General features: G+C 40.9%; 2 protein-coding genes across 4 annotated transcripts in view; both read left to right on the top strand.

Moving 5' to 3' along the window:
- The window catches only part of LOC309701330 (glutaminase kidney isoform, mitochondrial), a 226,636-nt gene that overhangs the window by 20,018 nt on the left and 192,563 nt on the right, over window positions 1-14,055 (top strand). The gene's annotated exons all lie outside the window — the stretch shown is intronic.
- Window positions 1-14,055, top strand: part of ahr1b (aryl hydrocarbon receptor 1b) — a 64,017-nt gene that overhangs the window by 36,344 nt on the left and 13,618 nt on the right. For all 3 annotated transcript variants that reach the window (XM_082525443.1, XM_082525444.1, XM_082525445.1), the window contains 5 exons: window positions 5,470-5,606; window positions 8,250-8,455; window positions 8,538-8,647; window positions 13,765-13,906; window positions 13,991-14,055. The exon at window positions 13,991-14,055 is cut by the window's right edge. In XM_082525443.1, coding sequence (XP_082381569.1) covers window positions 5,470-5,606; window positions 8,250-8,455; window positions 8,538-8,647; window positions 13,765-13,906; window positions 13,991-14,055 — 660 coding nt within the window. The remainder of the gene's footprint in view (window positions 1-5,469; window positions 5,607-8,249; window positions 8,456-8,537; window positions 8,648-13,764; window positions 13,907-13,990) is intronic.

Genomic DNA, 14,055 nt, shown 5'->3' with positions numbered 1-14,055 from the left:
GTGGCAAGGGATCCAGCTAGTTGGCCCCGGGGGGATATGACTGTCAAACACCACAATCTCAGTTTTCTTTTCGTTTAGGATAAGGGAGTTGCCCAAAAGCCATTCTTTGACTTCTCTCATGCACTCTAGGAAGCAGTGCAGTGACAGTGCGACATCATCAGTTAGCCGGAAGTAAATTTGTATATCATCAGCATAACAATGAAATGAGATGTTGTATTTTTCAAAGATAGAGCCTAGAGGTAGTATATACAGTGAGAACAATATGGGGCCCAACACAGAGCCTTGAGCACACCACAGCAGGAAGATGCAACAGAAGAAGAACAGGTACCCAGAGTCACAGAGAAGGACCTGTTTGAAAGGTACGATTTAAACCAGTTAAGGGCGTTACCTCTAATGCCCACTGTATGTTCTAGCTTCGTTGGTAGAATATTATGGTCCACCATGTCAAAGGCTGAGGACAAGTCCAATAAAACTAAGACCGCGGAGCGTCCTGAGCCGGCAATTAGGGAGAAGATCATTAAGGACTCTCAGCAGAGCTGTTTCAGTGCTATGACGTGGTTGAAAGACAGAGTTTGGAAATTGGCCTATAATTCGCAGGGTCATTATGATCAAGACTCCTTTTTTTTGAGGACAGGCTGCACTACAGCATGTTTAAAGGCTGATGGGACACAGCCCGAAAACAATGATGAATTCATTAAAGATAGAATACTAGGCCCAATTGCATTAAAACCATCCTTGCTAATGTGAGATGGGAGGATATCGTGTACAGAATTGGTATTTTTCAGTTGTTCAACTATAGACCCTGTGCACGAGAAAAACTCTAACTTCCGGATTTAGGGTTGTATATTTCCGGTAGCTTTACTTTGCGGTCAATCGCTACTGCGAAGATGTACTCCAAAATAATGTCCAAAACACGAAAACAGAAAGATCGCGTTAAGTTACAAAGATAAGAAGGTGGGAACGCTCACCATTACTGTGTCATAAAAAAAATCAAATGATCAATTTTGATGCTTAAAGAGTTTAGATCGATCGGTTGTTTACATCACTCAACACAAGCAGAACTGCATTACAAACTGCAAAAGAAAAGAAGACACATCGTTCGCATTAAGAAGCACATCTCTCTAAAGTGACAGTTCTTATGATTTAAAAAGGCAAATGTTCAGCATTCAAACTACAGGTGAACAATAGTCAAAGCCAGATGTTTCCCCTGTTATGTCGATATCAGCTAGTCAAGTACACACCTACACAGCATGTCAACAAACCGTGAAAAAAAGCCACAAAAAAAATAAATGAATGATTGCTGGTAGGGCTGCACGATTTTGCATAAAATGAGAATCACGATTTTTTGGCTTAGAATTGAGATCACGATTCTCTCACGATTTTCTTTTCCAGTATAAATATTTATTGCGCTTATTAACTGCACATCAACTTCGTAACAGTTGAGACTGAACATGAAAACAATAAATAACCATAAAAACAACAAATGTCTCACGTTTTGCCGTTGCCGCAAAATGTTGTACTGCTTGAAATTCCGTCTCCACCGTTGCTCGACACTGCGTGTATAGAGCAGGTAGTGCAACAATAGAAAAAGAGTTGCGGGACGGCACTGTGTAGCGTTTGTCTAGGGTGTTGATCATTTTCCTAAATCCCTCGTTTTGCTCAGTGTTGATGGGAGCCATATCTTTGGTCAGTTGATAAGTAATAGCCTCCGTAATTTCTTTGTGCCTGCGGGAGTTCGACGTGTATAGGGAAGCGCTGTATAAGGTTCCCGTTATTGATGTTTGGGTGGTTGACCGGGACGGATTTTCTCCTGTCACTTTCTCGTCATCCCTGACGTGCTCTCCGTTGTTTTTTCCCTGCTAATTTTAGCATCACATGGCACAGCTTCTGTATCACGTGGTATAAGGCTCCGCCCTTGTCATTTGTTGAGCAGGAAGAGTGAGCGCTTGTTTTCATGCAGATTACGTCCCGGATCAAAATGCGGTACAATCGTCGTCGTCTTTTTTTTTTTTTTTAAATCATTGTAATTTGGAAATGAGATCGCACATAAGTATGAATCGAGATTGCTGGTAAGGGTTTCTATACGTTAGTATTTACGAAGGTTATGTTGTCACTTACCTTCAAAATTACAGTGGTCCCTCGCAGGTTCACTTTCGCGGCCTCGCTTTTTTACAGTTTTTTTTTGAGCAAGTTTTCATGCTTTGTTTTTTTTGGGGGTTTTTTTTCTACACATCGCATTCTGTTCTGCGTCCTGATCGGCTGCAGACCATTGTCGATCTCCTCCGTGCCGTCTCTCCTGTACAGTACAGAATCGCTGCATCTATCGCTAGCAGTGTGACTCTAAAGTGCTGTACTGTATGTTTTTTCCCCAACAAACAACAATGTCAACGAAACGTCTTACACCGTCAAAGGCACCTGCGGTAGCACCCAAAAGGCAGAGGAAGCTAACCATCGCACAAAAAAATTGGACTTCTGATTCACTGATTCATTAATGATTCATTAATGTTGAAGTCTCTCACAGCTGCTCTATTCCCATGCTCTGGACCTGAAAACAGGGTTTGACCTTTGGTTTCATTCTATAATACTGGACTTATTTTTCTACAAAGGTTTGAACTTTGAGAGTGTTTAAACAAGAAAGAAAAGTGTGAAACTGTTCATGCCTGTATGAGAAAAGTGTATAAAGTGTGTAGTGAGGGGTTTTACAGCTTTAAAATATCTATAATAATTGTAAAAAATAAAGCTGGCTACTTCGCGGATTTCATCTATCGCGGGTTATTTTTAGAACATAACACCCGCGATAAACGAGGGACCGCTGTTTACAAATACTGAGAAATATAGAACTTGAATCCTTTCTCTCTGTTGCTCTGAGGCATGGGGGAACAATATCGACAGGTGGATAAAAATCATCTACAGATATATTCCGTAAATGCCCAAGACATCTCGAGAAATGTAAATCGCAGCTTGATTCATCTATTTGGTTGACTTGTTTTGGAAAAAACGGCCGTAAACAAGGAGCGAGTATCACACTGGAAACGAAGCGCCCTACAGGAGTTTCCCCACCGGAAGTAGCATATGCTAAGGTGCACAGAGTCTATTTGCTTAAGGGTAGGGAGTGATGGCTCAAACTTAAAAGTTGATAAACATCCTGAGATGGAAACAGGGCTCACCACTGAAGAGTGTGGAGACTTAAGAGATGAAATTTTATCTGTGAAATAATTTAAGAATTGTGTGCAGAGAGCCGGGGAGGACACCCTCGGTATTTCAGGACAGGGACTGACCACTGAGTTAAAGATTTTAAATAGCGTTCAAGGGTTATGTCCATTAGTCACAATAATGTCTGACAAGAAAGCTGCTTTAGCCATTTTAGCAGCGTATTGAAATTTCAGACGGCTCATACGTAGAATGTCAAAAGATACCTGGAGCTTATCTTTTTTCCACCTCCTCTCAGCTCGGCAACACGCACGTCGTAGGGCACGTGTAAAGTCGTTTAACCAAAGTTGAGGTGCCACAACGTCAAGGATAGAGGAGCATGTGGATAACAAAGAATTTGCAAAGACATCAGCCATAGGAGGTATGGAACAGTCAGTAACAGAGGGTGCAGAATTAAAGAAGGCCACAGAAAAATTTGCCACAGTTTTAGGATTGATTGAAATAAAGCAGAATAGCTCAACACATAAAACACAATATGAAAAAAAAGGAAAGGTAAAGTGAAAGCCCAAACATCAACAAATGTATCCTTTACTAGAGCCAGCATAGGATTTTTAACACCAATACTGATATTTGGTGATTTTAAAATATAGGCCAATATTCTTTTCCCTAATATTTGTCACATGTAAGTTTTTTAATTATTTTGTTTATTATTTACTAAGATAATACGACTATATATGATGCATAAGATAGTTACAGGGTTTTTACCCATCGCTTTTAAATTTTTTAAATTTTTATTTATCAGCCGTTGTAAATGCTGATACTATCTGACATATCAGCTGACATATCAGCAAATAGCTAATATCGTCCGATGTATAAGTTGGGCTGTAATGTACACATCTTTCTTTTTTTCCCTCTGTCTAACAGAAACCAACATTAGCCTAACAAATTTCCAAACAAGTTGTGCCAACCCAACCAGGGTTCTTTGTGTATTTAGAAAGAATGCACAGTGATGAGATTGAATGCAAGAGGTGGGAACTTAGAAATTTCATCGACTGACCCTGTTGAATGCATTTGTAGGGAGGAGAATATTTAAATCAGACATGCAGACCGATTTACTGATGTTTATGACACACAGTTTACTAATTGTTTTATTTTTTGCACTTGCTAATGAAATTAACTGACTGCGCCTGTGTTTAGAAAACAGCGTAACTTTTGTTAATCACCCATAAAACTAACCACACCTATCAGCATTATTTGAGTATTGTGCTCACACGATATTTTTCTCAGTTTACTATATATGGCTCATAATATCAGGACTCTCACTTAACATTAAGTCAGATCAAATGAGGGATTTCTGATTGGGATATTTCAAATTAAAGACTCATAAAACAACTTACAACATAGTCCCTTTTTCTTAGTTTCGTTAATTAAAGTATGACAAAAGCTTGGCATTGAGCATAGATCATAGCTCATAATCAGGCCAAGTTAGTGGCAACAGAAACGCATAACACACTCCAAATGCGGCTTCTTCAGTTATATATCTATTGGCTTAACACTGGATTACAAATGGCTCCAATTACATTTGGTAATTGTGGTCCAATTAGAATTACAAATCTCCCGGCAAGCATAAATAACATATATATAGAAAGACTTTCGTGTAAATGTTATTACAGCTGTGGATGTACTGGCTAAGTATGGTGTTGTTATGAAGCACTGAAAGGCCGAAGATGGTTTATTTCTGTAAAAACTGTAGAGCTGAAAGATCAAATCCAGTCGAGAGAGAGAGGAGATGTGCTGGTTTCTGCTGAACCAAGGTCACGGAGAGGCCAGAAGAGGTGACCTTTGACTAAACCCTCTCGAGAGTTGGTCTAAATGTTATAGTGCATGCACACAAAAGAAAACACACAGGAGACTGCACATCAGCCACTAAACCACAACTCACAGTTGATTTCACAGCACACATCCATGGAGGTACATCAGTCTTAGTTGAACAGTCACTCAGTGTAGAGTGATGGACTTGAAATCGCTTGGAAACGACAGTACACAGTGGTGGTGGGGTGATGATTTGGGCTTGCTGCACAGTTAAGAGCTGCGCATAAACAAAAGCCTGCAAAACTCAATGAACTCAAGTGCTGAATGGAGACTGGGCCATAATGGATCCACTGAGAGACTGATAAAGTCATACGGAAAAGATTATTTGATTATGTCCTGATAAAAACCTTAGAACAGACAGAGGGTGTACGTTCTTGTTACAGTGACTGTATATATATATATATGCACCCACACGGTAAAAATATCATTTAAAAATATCGTTCTCAGATGGGAAATCGGTGTCGACCTCTTCCTGCCTGGTGAGCTACAATCCCGAACAGCTGCCCCCTGAAAACTCATCCTTCCTGGAGCGAAGTTTCGTCTGCCGCTTCCGCTGTTTGTTAGACAATTCCTTCGGCTTCCTGGTGAGACGCTTTTTGCGTTATTCTTTAGATTTTAACAATTTAACAAGGAAACAGATAAAAGTTAACATCTTCGATTTTATTTTCCCTCATTCCAGTGTTAGATGTTTATATTCAATGTGAACAAAAGTCTGTTTCAGATAACTGGAAAACACTCACTTTCAGGCATTTTTTTCTATTCATGGATAAGTGTGACCTCATAGAGTGCTCCACCCTCCTGCTGCAGAAAGGATTTTTAAATAAATATGTTAAAAATGTGTTTTGAGGCCTGTTACTTAAGGGTGTACATAAAAACAGTTTTTGTGCTTTAATTGTTAATTTCGTCATGCGAATGATGCAGATTTGTCTTTGCAGAGTTTTCCTTTTATTTTTTTCTATAACTGCAAGCAGACAGCCCACAGAGTCTTATTATGCAGTATTCTGCATCTTCACAGAAATAATTATGGACAGTTTTGGGTTTTTTTCTGCTGGTTCTTAAAAACAAGCTGTGAGGTTTACACCGAGCTGTGACTTTTGCACACCGCTACACCCTACTGTACTGCCAGCGGTATGGCGTGCCACCTCGGCGATCACCATCGGCGATCAGAAGCTACCATTTACTCCCATAATCCTCCTTAGGAGAACCTCGGGGTCGTGGGGAAAAAAATGCCCTTAATCCTCGCCACCACCCACAGCAGGTGAGAGCAGCTCTGGGGGAAAACTTGCTCAGTCAGAATGGACGCTTCAAACAGGCCACTGCCGCTCCCACCAAGAAAAGCATAATGTGGTTGAGTGGTGGAGATTTTTAGGGCTTTTAAGTTAAAAGTTACAAAAATAATATTTTAATAAATAAATAAAAAATATAGATTGGAGCGGAGGTGAGGGCAGCTTCTTCTATTTGATTAAAAATGTATTATTGTTCTATGAAACACCTGAAGGCTTGCACATGCAGGAGAGAGTTAAAGGTGTTGGTTGTCTTGCTCCAAGGTACTTCAGCAGGACTTGTGGTGGGTTTTGAACCAGCTTCTCTCAGTCTTCCCTCTCACACGTGCATTTGCGTGAGCAGTAAGCCAGGTTTCTGCCGCGGTCTACCGGTTGCTATGGCTTTGTTTTCTGTAATCCCTCCTGCTATTCGGGGCTAGATTCCTGACATCACGGCCGCAGGCTCTGAAACCCACCAAGGTCAATTAACCAGAGCTAACAGAGGAGGAGGAGGAGGACAGGGAGGAGGGGTCTTCACATGAGATGCAGCAGGGTGAGAAAAGGACAGCAGACAGGAGAAAGTGTTTTTAGGTTTTTGTGAGGCTGTAAAAACCTCCCTGCGGGCTGCTGATCCAACCATTCTGCTCTGTTACAGCCTCCCTGAGGCTTCTGTGATATTTACTGAACTTCCATTATCAGAAACCTTTAGCTATGAAGGATGGCGGTGGATTCAGGTGACAACAAAACATGTTAACAACACGTTAAAGTTTACTTCATCAACTTATTGCTGGGTGTTGCTTTAAAAACATCATCCTTTAGGGCTTGTTCCTAATATTTTGATATTAGGGATTAGCTCTAAGGTGCCCCCACCCACCTGCTGTTCAAACCTTCTGTTTGCTAGGCATAACCAATGAGAAGACACTAAAGAGCTAAATCCTCTCCATATCTCACCAACACATTTGACACTGACCACAGTTGCTGTTGTTATCTCTGCAAGCTGCTTTGCAACCCTTTTTCACTCCAGCTCCACCCCTTTATGTTGTTTTTATCGTATCTGTTATTCTTTTAAGTTAGGGAGTCTTTCTGCTGCTCTTTCCATTTCTCAATTGCAAAGTTGAGACAGTTTACAGTTGCATTGTGAACTGACAGATATTTGTCCCGATGGCTAACTGAGAAATGGGGGCAGGGCAGTATACGGATAGTGTGGAGATTGCATAAGGCCAATGGTTCCTCATGTTTTTGAGAAGAAAGTCAGCACGTACATTTCATGAATTCAACCATAATTTTGCGTGCTCCTGGGTTTGATTGCTTCCCGTGTTTCCTCCCCAGCTCACAGAGCTCTCTAATCACCTGACACCCCTGTTTGTGGATACACGCCTGTCTTTCCTTTTCCTTTGTCTCTTACCCTATGTTGTTCCTCATGTTCCTAGTTTGTTTACCTTTCTGACATTGTGTTTCAGTGCCTTTTTAACCAGCCAATAAAGGATTATTTTGTGGTCTACCTCTGCAATAACCCCCGTTACACATGGATGGGCCTTTAAATAACTTCAGATCAAAAGTCCTGGCTGAAGTTTAATATTACAGAACATGTCACTTCTGTTTTCTACTGGTTAGTTTAAGAGTCCTGCTGTTCTGCTGAAAGAATGACAATAAGGAGTCTTATTTTCTCAACAAGACCTCTAAAAACTGTAACATTCACTTCAATACTGCTCAGAATCATGTTACTGTGTTTACAGTGTATCCTGAAGTGGTTTCTACTCTCTATATCACCCAGCAGTGTAAATAAGACTGATGTTGCTTGACAGGGAGAGAGGAAGCAGCACTTATGTGTCTGCTGAGAAGCTCGATCTGAGCAGGAACCACTCTGGGCTCTCTCATTTGTCTCACTGTCTTCACGGAGATGAAGTTAATGCCTCGGATTTAATGACTTAACACCGCGATTTTAACGCTGTCAAACCTTCTCAGGCGCTCAACATCCAGGGTCGGCTGAAGTTCCTTCACGGCCAGAGCCGGCAGCAGTGCGATAGCGACCGAACCACGCCGCCCCAGCTGGCGCTCTTTGCCATCGCCACGCCCCTCCAGCCTCCAGCCATCCTGGAAATCAGGACGCGGAACATGATCTTCAGGACCAAACACAAGCTGGACTTCACGCCCATGGCGTGCGATGCAAAGTATATCATAGCACTGGCAAACATGATTATTTATTCTGATTATTTAATAATTTTGTTTACACTTGTTTTGGGGTTTTTTTAGGGGTAAGATAGTTCTGGGATACACCGAGGCGGAGCTGAGAGTGCGAGGTTCAGGATACCAGTTCATCCACGCTGCTGACATGCTGTACTGCGCCGAAAATCACGTCCGTAGTAAGTCACAACTGTTCTACATTCTGTACGCTTCTCTGCAGCATTCAGCCTGAAAGGTTACTGGTGCAAATGACTGGAAGTACTGGAATTAAATATAGATAGAGGCCTGACTTAAAGTAAGCAAAAAACCACAACTACATTGGAAGGTGTAGGTCAAGACTGTAAAAATACACATGTCTGACTGAACAATGATACACAGGGGAGAGCAGAGCTCTGCAGCAGTGAGGACGGGGCTGACGATCTGAAAGGAGGGAAAAGATCAGGAAGTAAAACCAAAATAAATGCAAAACAGGAAATAATTAAAAGAAGAGTATCGGTGAAACATGGAAAGAAAACAAAGACATTACAGCGAAGAGATAGGAGGCAAAAACTCAGTAAAAACACAAGAATCCAAAACTCAACTCAGCACAAAAACCCCGGGAACATAACACCAGCCTTCATGGCAACAAGAAAGTACAAAAACTAAACCAAAATGCAGAAACTATGTGAAAAGCTGAGTACACCCCATGGTTCAGCAGCTTGTAGAACCACCTTTAGCAGCAATAAGTTGAAGTAATTGTTTCTGTATGACTTTATTAGTTTCTCACAATTATGTGGAGGAATATTAGCCCACTCTTCTTTACAGTGTTACTTCAGTTCATTGAGGTTCATGTACAGCTCTTTTAAGGTCCCACCACAGCATTTCAGTTAGGTTGAGGTTTGGACCATTTCATCACCTTCATTCTTTTCTTTTTCGGTCCTTCTGTTGTAGATTTGCTGCTGTGCTTGCATGACCCAGTTTGGTCCAAGCTTTGGTCCAAGCTTTAGCTGTCAGACAGATGTCCTCAGACTTAGACTCTAGAATACTTTGCTACACAGAGAAGTTCATGCTCGACTCAGTGACTGCAAGCTGTCCAGGTCCTGTGGCTGCAAGGCAAGCCCGAATCAACACCCCACTGCTCTGACAGATGGTATGAGGTGTTTGTACTGATAAGCTGAGTTTGGTTTTGTCTGTTATGCTCAAACATCTTCACTGGGCTGGTATAATCTGTCCAAAGGAGATTGTTCCAGAAGTCTTGTGGTTTGTTCAGATGCAGCTTTGCAGACTTAAGCCGTGCTGCCGTGTTCTTTTTAGAAAGAAGAGGCTCTCCTGGGTAATAATGGAACCATCATGAACTTCAACATTTAACATGCTAACTGAGGCCTGTGGAGTCTGAGATGTAGCTCTTGGGTTTTTTGAAACATTGCACGGTCTGACTGTGGAGTGAATTTACTGGTACATCCACTGCTCAGAGAATTGTCACTCACTATGTTAACACACCTGAATGCTCCAGACAGCACACATCCCCAACTTCTTCTATAGAGGTGCACATATGTGAAGATTTGATTAGCAGTACCTGGCTAGCACTTAATTGTTATGGAGGGACTAAGGGTGCACTTAGTGAGGAGGCAGCTGATCTTTGATCTGTTATGTGTTATCACACAGAAGATATATATATAATGTTTAATGAATGTATACAAGAACGTGACAGATTAGAGAGTTTCTTTCTGGTACAAACTGGGTCTTTGGAGGAGGACTGAGTTCATTTCAAGATTAATTTTAAGATTAAGAAGTTCTGACCTTCCACTAAAGGAAGGTCAGAACTTCTTTTGTGGGCACTCAGGTCTTTTGTATGCAGGAAAATCCCTAGTTTTGTTTTTGTTTTTACAGATGTTGTAGGTCGGGTTGAGATTTGTCCTATGGTGAAATAGTTGCCCATATGTGACTCAGAGGACGAGAGTATTCTTGTGATTATTTTCCAACCTATAAATAACCTTTTAAATTGCTGCAGGTCAAGTTTGATGCACATCACATCTGGCCATTTCTGAGGAATCCGTTGTAGGCACACAGGAAACATATAGGACAGAAAATGTCCCATTAGAGTCAGTGCATAATCTCCTCTATGATCTATAATCTGTAATCTGAGTCAGAGTTTACTGACCTCACGTGTGGCTCATCATTGCATGTCAAACACATATAGCTCACAAACAGGCGCTCATGGATGAGGAGCCAGAGTCAAGTGTCCTACTTACCTCGTGTACCGAATGACCCGGTTATGTGTAACCATGGCGCCGAGCAACGCCCGCACCACCACCACCAGGCACATCTCACACACGTACATACACATACATGCTGTGTGCATTTACTCATGCATACAGAATGGAAGCTGTATGCATAGAAACGCAGAGATGCACATTCAGCATGCTCGGATGAACACAGATGGGAGGCGAGGTAAATCACTTCTATATCATAGACCCTGTGTAATAAAACCAGAACACAAAAATTCCCTCATAATGACAATAAGAGCAGATAAACTGTGTAGGATGATTTCACGTTTTTGGTGATTTGGAGGAAGAAAGCAGATGATTCATTTTGTTTACTTTTTTTTTTTAAACACAAACGTGTTTTAAACCAAGACTGCTAATCCGGTTCAGGATTTCTTAAAACATCTGTAGATCTGCGAAGTTCAGGGTTTCTGTTGGTATAGTACAAACTGATCTCCACTAAATCTGTGCGTCTTTTTATTTACCATGAACAAAAAATGACGTTACATTAGCTTATGTATCTTATTAGCCCTAAGTGAAGACAGATGATGTTGGCTCTGTTATTTGATATCACAAAGTAGAAATAGTATCATGTATTCTCCTTTCATGTGACACAAAAACTGACGTTTCTCTGAGGAGTAAAAAACAAGAGCTGATGCCTGACCGATACAGTGGTTTTAAGACCAAAACCAGTACAGATACCATCACCGATATTTGGTGATTTAAAACTATGATATATGAGTTGATATTTTTCTTTCAGATGCACAAAACATAGATTTCCCCAACTTTTTTATGTGCAGTTTTTTTATTTGCTTGTTTACACTCTGCCCGACTCTGCTCAGATCAGATGGTTGCTTGCAGCGTTCCAGTTGGAACGCTGACACTCATAATATACTTAAAGGCTGTTTCTCCTGTCTCTTCTTTACTTTTTTGTTTATCACACCTTCAAAATGTCAATACCAATATATCAGCCAGTGTCTTATATCGATATATCGGCGGGGCAGATTGTAATCATCCTAGGTCTGATTGTGGGTTTTTGAACATTTGAGCACTGATGAATTCTTTGTTTGGTGTTTTAGTTTTGTTTATTCATTTTTATGTTTTCTGGAGTGTTTGGGGGTTTTTTGGTTTCTATTATAATTTACTTGTAATTTTCGAGTGTGAATGTTAATTTTTGAGTGTTCCCTCTGTTTCCTGTCTTGTCATCTTTTGTGTGCAGTTCCCTAATCAGTTATAGCTCTGACTTCCTGTTTTATTTTGATAGCTTCTCATCTCTAGCATCTAGTGTTTAATTTTACTTCCTCCCCAGACACATTGTCTTTCATTAGCTTCACCTGTGTCTCATAATCCAGCTGTGTCCACTCCCCCTGATACTTTTTTTAAAAAACCAGAGCAATCAGATGTTCAGGGATCTATCCGGTTGTTCAGTGATGACGCGACGAATCCTACTTCCGGGTCTAAAGTAGTCTGCGTTTAATATGGCTTTTGTGTTGTTAACATGTTTAATGTTTTGTATTTTCTTCTATTTGATCTCAAAAAGCTCCTAAAACAGTCAGTGATCACTGTTGAGCTCCCTCGGCTTTTATTACCGCTAATCATTTATTTAAGCTCAGTTTTTAAAACCTTACGATGTAACTACAGCCCAGGCCATGCAGCAGTATATGAATGACTAACCTCGTATTGTGGATGGATTATCTCAGTTGTTCTCCTGGCTGAAGTTTGGTCCTTTTACAGCATCCTGCCATGCGATTACATTTGTTCCTGACCACCGAGAACACTCACGTTAACTTTTATCGAGTGGAAAAAAAGTTAGCTTGTTTATATTATGCTAACATAGCTGTGTCGCTAGCGGTCACGTAGCACATCATTATATACCAGCTAGCCCAACTTCAGTAACCCTACAAACGTCACTGCTGTTTAGTTTTCTGTCTTCATTTATGCTGGAAGTGATAGCAGAGCTGTACGTTTTAATTTGTTTCCAAAACCCTGCAGTCAGGACATGCTATATTGTATTTAGATAGAAGCTAGCGAGCTAACTCCCTGCTAACTTCTAACTCCGTTAAATGTCATAAATTCCGTTTTCATGGATGCCTGGATGTTAAACTCAATTGTTACACCTGGTAGAGCAGAACGCTGATCATTTTATTAAAGATGAAAGACTTTAGACAGTTTTTCAACTCTCAGTAATGCCATAGTGATCGTTTGATATATGGACCTGCAGCGGAGTTTAGACCCAGACACGGCTAGTGACGTCAGACTGAACAACCGGATAAACCTAACAGCTGTATCTCTTTCCTATTGTCACATTTTACCTGTAAGTATTTGAGGACAACAAAGGGACAAAGAGGGGCATGTATTACTTTAGTTGAAGTTTCATAGATATCACCCTTGAATTTATCCAACCAGCACTGTGTGAGCAATACAGGGGATAATTATTTCTTTTTTCCCCAAGTAATATTTTTTTTATTTTTCTTTCTTTTCCACAGTGTATGTTTGAGTGGTGATCCTTTTCTCTGTACCCTCGGGAAAATGCCAGTGTTTACATCACATATATCCATGTTGGTATTTGTGCAGCAAGTCTGCTTTGAAGAAAATTTACAGTTCAATCTTAAATGTTACTTTACAGATCCATCCCTTTGTTATTTAATTAAATAAATTATCCATCTCTCTCTTCTGTTTATTGACTTTCTGAAGCTTCTCTGTGTGGGTTCAAGCTTAAAAATATTTTTCAGAAACAGCAATTGTTTCAGAGCAAGTTTTTAAAAAATAATTTAAAAAAACTCTTGTGCTGGTTTTGTAGTCTCGCCCTTGTTTTTGACATTAGAAAGCTCAGAAACACGAGCTGCACCTCGATTACACGAGCACAGGCCGTGGAAGATGAGGAACTCATGAAAATGAAGCTTTGGCGTCGCATCGCTGTGTGCAAACAGCACGTGTAACATGTACATGTAGCCAAAGCCAGCATCGGCAGCATGTCCTGCTAAGCTAAGGGAGCATTAGTGAGTGAGTGTGTGCAGACAGCAGAGGCTCTAACGTGTCCTCTGTCTTTCCAGTGATAAAGACGGGTGAGAGCGGCCTCACCGTCTTTAGGCTGCTCACCAAGGACAACAGGTGGAAGTGGGTCCAGGCCAACGCCCGGCTCATTTACAAGAACGGCAAGCCAGACTACATCATCGCCACTCAGAGGCCTTTGGCGTGAGTGTTTCTTGATTCCAGTGTGATTTTTTTTTTCTTCTTCTTCTTTATTTTATTTCTCCTCTCTAATGGATTCATTCACAGGGACGAAGAAGGAGGGGAACACCTGAGGAAGAGATCTATGCATCTCCCCTTCACCTTTGCCACCG

Source organism: Aulonocara stuartgranti (genome assembly GCF_965226115.1).
Source record: "Aulonocara stuartgranti genome assembly, chromosome: 23".
Taxonomy (NCBI): domain Eukaryota; kingdom Metazoa; phylum Chordata; class Actinopteri; order Cichliformes; family Cichlidae; genus Aulonocara; species Aulonocara stuartgranti.
This window is presented reverse-complemented; position numbering and strand designations above follow the sequence as displayed.